The 6,401-nt window shown below is 60.1% G+C and overlaps 1 protein-coding gene across 1 annotated transcript; it reads left to right on the forward strand.

The window, feature by feature from the left end:
• Positions 1-2,829: 2,829 nt before the first annotated feature.
• Positions 2,830-4,503, forward strand: VOLCADRAFT_68008 (uncharacterized protein; the record flags this gene model as incomplete). The annotated part of the gene is made up of 4 exons (XM_002957178.1): positions 2,830-2,969; positions 3,257-3,346; positions 3,443-3,566; positions 3,853-4,503. The coding sequence occupies 4 exons, from the start codon at positions 2,830-2,832 to the stop codon at positions 4,501-4,503; spliced, it is 1,005 nt and encodes a 334-aa protein (XP_002957224.1).
• Between the last annotated feature and the right edge of the window lie 1,898 nt (positions 4,504-6,401).

A 6,401-nucleotide genomic window follows, 5' to 3' on the forward strand; every position in this document is an offset into this window, starting at 1 on the left:
GTGGGGGTGTGAGTAGCTGGGTAGCTGTTTGATGACCTCGTTTTGTATTTGGTGGCGTGTGTTGACGTGCAGCTGTGTCAGGCGAACTGGCGATTAATGAATAGTGCATCGTTTATATTCATGAATTGGGTGCTGGCTGGCTGTCTGGTTGGGTAGACTCCGGGGCTGGCGGGCGGGCCTCCATTCCTGATTCTAATCCCAATCCCAGTCGCCACTAGCAATCCAAATTTCCACATTTCCCGGCCAATCCTTCTCGCACCCCGGTACACTGCGTTGTTTCCCTCTGCACCTGTAGGGCAAGTTGATGCTGGTTCGTGAGCTGGTTCGTGCACTGGAGCGATTGGGGCTAGGGCTGGGAGCCAACGGCCGACCGGGACTCATATCCATACTGCTGAACAGGTGGGGTGCGAGTTGGCGTGCGGCAGGGGGCCCCGACACAACAGCTGAACAAGGTATGCCGTACCATGCAGTACGGTACAGAGCTGCACGGTTTTCCCGTTTGCTTGTCATGTCCGTGTTCATTTCCCCTCTTGTTTCTCTCTTTTGCGTTCGGGTAAGAGCATTACCGATTTCCCTCCCGCAGTTCTCCCCATAGCGGCGGTTCTTCGTTTCCTCTGAACCCCTCGTGTCCCCTGCGCGTGGTGGTGGTGGTGGTGGTGGTGGTATGTAGGTACCTTTTCCCCGAGGCGCAGACATTGTGGAAGCCTGAAGCTTCCCACTCTGCCATGGAGAGTGCTCTGCAGCACGTGGCGGCCGATGCGGGTGTGCGGAGAGAGGCGCTGCAGCTAGTGCAGTTCCTCATGACCGCCTGTCCCAGCAACCTAGAGCAAGGGTTCAGGGCCCTGTCGCGACTGCACTATGACAACGGCCTACGGGTAGTGGACAGAAAGTATGTGTAGCGTATGCGGATGTGTGTACGTCTGTCTGTACTAGGTCGCCTTTAGACATGGCATGTCGCTCTCCAAATGCGGCTGCCTTCCCTAACGAAAGCACCGCCAAAACATAGCGGATGGGGAAAGAGAGGCCAGGGAGGCGCCGCTGTGCTGACCTCCTGTGTGTGTTTGGCGGGAAGTGGGCGTGGTAGGGGAGTGTGTGTGTGTACATGAGGGGAACCGTATTTGACGAGGGCAAGCCGCGAGACGAAAGGCGGGGAAGGCGATTCCCTTGGGGAGGAGAGATGCTGATGGGGAGGGAAAACGGGGGGGGGGGAACAAGGTGCAGCTTTTGCGTCTGGCAGCGGGCATGGTAACATCGACTTGTGCTGCGCCTTCCTTTGCGGCTGTGCGCAGGTTCGACATTGGCGGCGAGGGTGTTCGGTCTGAGGACTGCTATGTGGGTCTTCGTAACGGCGGCGCCACCTGCTACATGAACAGTGTGTTACAGCAGCTGTTCATGCAGCCCCGCATTCGCGAGCTGGTGCTGCAAGCGGGGGCAGTGGACCCGGAAGAACAACACGACAGCGTGTTTCACCAACTGCAGGTGCGCCTGGTCCGTGCGTGTCTCTGTGTGTATACCTGTGTGCGCGTTTGACGGTGCGCGCGCATGTTGTGTGTGTGTGCGTGTGTGCGTGTTATGGTAGACCAATTTTACCAATGTTCCCCCTTTGCCTAATCGATTTGTGATCTTTTTGAGGTTACCATCCACCGATTTTTGCTGAAAAACGTTCCTACCGTGCTTATCTCCTTCCCTTATACACACCTCCACACACCCGCCGCACCTGGGGAAATGTCCATTTGGGTCGTCGTGGTCCGTTTGTGACGGGCCCGGATTAGTTGTTTTCCCCTTCACCTCTCATGCATACGTCCCGCAAACCCCGTACCGTACCCGTGCAGGTGATGTTTGCTCACCTGCGACTGGGTCGCTCCAGCTGCTTCCACCCGCGGGGCTTCTGGCAGTCATTTAAGGACTATGACGGACAGCCCATAGACGTGAGGGAGCACCAGGACGCCTATGAGTTCTTTACACGGTTGCAGGTATGGATGAAAGGACAGATGGACGAATAGGTGGATGGATGGATGGATGAGGGTGATGGGGGTGGGAGGAAAGGGTATGTTGTGGGTTTGCCTGGGCGGGGGTCCCGGGGTGCGGTGAGACAACTTGCGATGGTGTGTGCTGATGAGTGTGTGTGACATGTGTGTCTAGAGTGTGTGCGTGTGTGTGCGAGTGTATGTGGTGTGCAGTGGTTATGGGCCGAGGGCCAAGCAGTTGCTCTGACAGGGCAAAAGCTAAGCCCTTGGCTGCTGCTCTGCCTTGCTCTCTGTTTGCCCTTCGCTTCCTCCCCGCCATCACCATTGTCTCAACCAGAGAACCCTTCAGTCCCACCCTCACAGTCTGCATCTGGACGCACTGCCAGTTTGGCGCCAGCTAGGATGTATTAGTTTATTTTCTCCTCCCCCTCGCCTGCCCCCTCCAGGACTCTGTGGACTCGTACCTGCGGGCCACCGGTCAGACCCCCGCCATGCAGGCGGTCATGGGGGGCAAGTTCGCGGCCCAGATCATTTGTAAAGACGTCAACTACAGGTGAGCAGATGGGCTGGCTGGCTGGGTAGGTGGTATGTGTGTGCATATGCGCATGCGTGCCGAGGGATGGACGTATGGCGGAGCAAGCCGGTCACGTAACCCTCCTGAACCTCCCCGCTCCTTGAAGCTTTGCTTTCTTCGCATACGGTTTCCCTCCTTACCCCTGCACCCCCTCTCACACCCACCTGTCTCGCCCACTCCTGCACACAAAGGAGCGAGCGCGAGGAGGAGTTTTACCAGGTCAGTGTTGAGGTCGCTGGCTTCCACAGCCTTGAGAAGTCTCTTGAGGGCTATGTGGCGGGTGAGCTGATGGAGGGCGACAACTCCTACTACTGCGAGGAGCTGGGGACCCGGGTGGCGGCGGTGAGGAGGACCGTCATCAAGGAGCTGCCCCATACGCTGGTGATACACCTCAAGAGGTTCGAGTACGACCACCTGAACATGACGAGGTGGGGGGGAGAGGAGGAGTTCGGGAGAGGGCAGGAGAGCTGGGGGCGAGTGGCTAGAAGTGGGATGTGTGAAAGTATATGTGTGCATGTGTGTGTCTCAGTGCTAGCGAAGGTAAGTGATGGTGAATGGGACTTTGATGGTGGTGTTATGGGATGCGTGTTCATGTTGAAGAAGTGTGCGCTCAGTTTGTCCACCCTTCCGTACTGTATTGTAATACATGCGGATCTCGCGCGTCATACCTCTACCCACTCTGACACCAGTACCCCACTCCCTGCTGGCCCTGCAGGTATAAGCTGCGAGACCGCTTCGAATTCCCCGTCGTGTTGGACATGTTCAAGTACACAGCGGACGGGCTGGCGGCGCTCGAGGCGACAGGGTCGGGACCGGCAGTAGCACAAGCTCCAGCAGGACAAGCGGCGGCGGCAGCGGGGCACAGGGGGGAAGGCTCCGGGACAGCAGCAACCAATGGTAGCGGTGCAGACGGGGCAACACGGCCGCGGAACTGCTACTTGTACGAGCTCAAGGGTATTGTCGTACACAGCGGTACGGCATTCGCAGGACATTACTACTCCTTCATCAAGGAACGACCCCGGGTTGTGGAGGATGGACAGGTGAGTTGTGTGTGAGGTTGTTCTGGGAGGGAGTGACAGGTTGGGGGATTTCAGGGTACGGTTGAGTGGGGGAAAGGAGACGGTGGAAGGGGGAAAAGAAAGGCGCATGTGAATGTTTGCGGGTTTCTTTTGTGTGTGTTTCCTTAACCCGCAGCTACTTTTTCCCGTTGTAGGCCTTTTTTGCTCTTTTACCACTCCTTGGGGCGTTCGCATTCGTGTTCGGGTTCGAGATCCGGGTTCGCTGTTCTTTCCCTTTCGTTTCTCCCTTCAGGTGGCGGAGGGCAGTTGGTACCGCTTTGACGACAAGGTGGTGTCCCCCTGGAGCATTCTTGATCTGGAGGCGGACTGCTTCGGAGGAAGACCCACAAGCAGCACCGGCGGCGGCAGAGCGGATGCGGAACGGCCTTACAGCGCGTACATGCTCTTTTATGAGCGCCGCGACTCGCCGTCATACGACAAACCCGCCGCCGAGATGCTTGCTGTGCCGCGGGACCTGGTCCTCGCGGCGGCCGCCACGCCTACTGCCACGCCGACACCCGCACACACACCGAATGGCGAGGGGTTCGGAGGTGGAAAGGGCCCGGAGCAGCAAAGGCCTGCGTCAGGGACGTTGATGGCTACGTGCGAGGCTCCGGAAAGGGGGGCCGCGCGGCTTCGGGGGCCGGGCGGAGGTGACGGAGGCGAGGCAGAAGACATGGAGACGGACGGGCCGCAGGAGGCTCAACAGCAAGAGACGGTGGGGCCCCCCAGGTCGCCGCCGCCTGCTGAGCCGTCCATAATCACGACACCGTACGGCATGCCCGTACTTTTGTATCAAAATGTACTACGGGAGAATTTGCAGCTCATCCACAAGTTGCATGTATTGAATAAGGAATACTTTGCGTTCGTTCGGCAGGTGAGGACACTGGAGGGCAAATGCTAAACAGGCTCCCGGGTGTGAGGTACTGCTGGAAAGTGTTGTGCATGGGCTGCCATTTGGACTTGTCCCGTGTCGGCTTCTCCTTCCTTGACTCTTGTCTGACAGACTGACTGCCACTCCCGTTCCCATACCTGCACACATCCGCAGGTAGTGGAGGTAACCTGGGAGACAGTACTGGCGGGTAGAAAAACACGTCGCCGTGACCTCCACCATTACTCGCTCCCACATCCACATCCACAACCCGTGGCGGGCGGTAGCAGCGGCGCCGGGAACGGCCGCGGCGCTGGCGGCGCCGTGTCCCTTTCCACCGGCGGCGCCGCTGCAGCAACAGCCACGACTGCCACAGCTGCTACTGTGGGGGCTGCCTCCGGTGGCGCAGGCACTAGCGCGTCTGGCGGTGCTGAGTCGTCATCTGCGCCGTCGCAGCGCAACGAGGAACTGGATGAGACCGTACTGCTGTCGGCACGCTTTGCTGCCTCGTTTTTGCTGAATGTATACCTGCCGGCACCGCCAGCGCTGCGTTCTGATCTGGCGGCTTGGCGGGACATGTTACGGCACATGCTGCAGGCCTCTCCTCGTGCATGTGTTGAGCTACTGCGTTTTGTGGCTGGTAACGTGTCGCTCCAAAACTTTTACTTCGTGCGCTCGGGACAGGACGGCCTGTGGCTCGTAGACATGATGACATTCGCGCTGCAGACCGCCGGGCGTGCGGCGGTGGCAGTCGCCGCAGCCGCAGGCGGCAGCCCCAGCGGCGGCGGCTGCGGGTCCACTGCCCCAGCCGCCGAGGACGCCGCGGCTACTGCTGCTGCACACCAGCAGCAGCAACAACAACAGCCTCCCGCTCCGCAGCTAATGCAGCAGCAGCTGCAGGCAGCGGCGACAACTCTGACGGGCGTGCTGTGCAAGCTAGCATTTGGGGTGCTGCACGACCAGCAGCGCAGTGAGCCACAGCACCTGCCGCTATGCAGAGCGCTAGCGGCGCTAATATCAGCGGATGCGGGTTGCGCCTGGTTGGTGCTCAGTCGCCACCTCGCAGACGCCTTTGCGCTGCCAGGCTTCCTCTTGTCCGACCTAGGCGCCTCAGCGGATCCGGACATGCTTCCAGACCTCAACGCCGCGCTGCTACTGCTCCACGCGCTCATGCAGTACTGCTACCATAGCGTGTCAGCACAGTTATATGGCGGCGGAGCTGCTACCACTGGCGGCAGCAGCAGTAGCGGAGGCTCCAGCATTGTGCGGATTCCGGTTTCTGGCAGCAGCAGCAGCAGCTCTGGTGCCGCCGCAGGCAGCGGCAGTCGCACGTTAATGTACGACCTTAGCGGGCAGCTGGAGGAGCTAATGGAGGATGGCGGCGTGTTCGAGGCGGCGTTGGCACACAGCGATTTGTTGCATCAGCCGCATGTCGTGGAGCTGCTGCATTTTTTGATGGCTGGCAATGGTGTCACGTCGGTCCGTTTTCTCAACGTGTTGCTGGCACGGCTATGGGACGCGGAACAGTCTGGCGGGGCCCTCTTGGAGATGGTGGAGGCGCTGCCTGGCGCTATGGATGTGCCCGACGGGCTGCGGCCCAACCGCTTTTATGCGCTCATCTTTGGACATGGCCAGGGTGTCCGGACCTCGCTACAGCGGCTGGCGGCACAAGCGCTGCAGCGGCAGCAAGGCCTGAGCTGGCTGGGCATGGTGGCTGCGGCAGCTCTGGCGGCAGTGTGGTCCGGAGCCGATGCGGCGCGCAATGCCCTACGTAACGCCACGTCGCAGGCGCTGACGCCGCTGGTGACGTCTATTGCAGCGTTGCTGCGGCAGCTGAATGAGTTTGCGTCAGTGCAGACGGAGCGCGGTGCCGCCGCCGCGGCGGCGGCAGCGGCAGGTGGCGGAAGCCAGGGCGGCGGTGGAAGCCAGGG

The sequence above is a fragment of the Volvox carteri genome, assembly GCF_000143455.1.
Source record: "Volvox carteri f. nagariensis unplaced genomic scaffold VOLCAscaffold_70, whole genome shotgun sequence".
Taxonomy (NCBI): Eukaryota; Viridiplantae; Chlorophyta; class Chlorophyceae; order Chlamydomonadales; family Volvocaceae; genus Volvox; species Volvox carteri.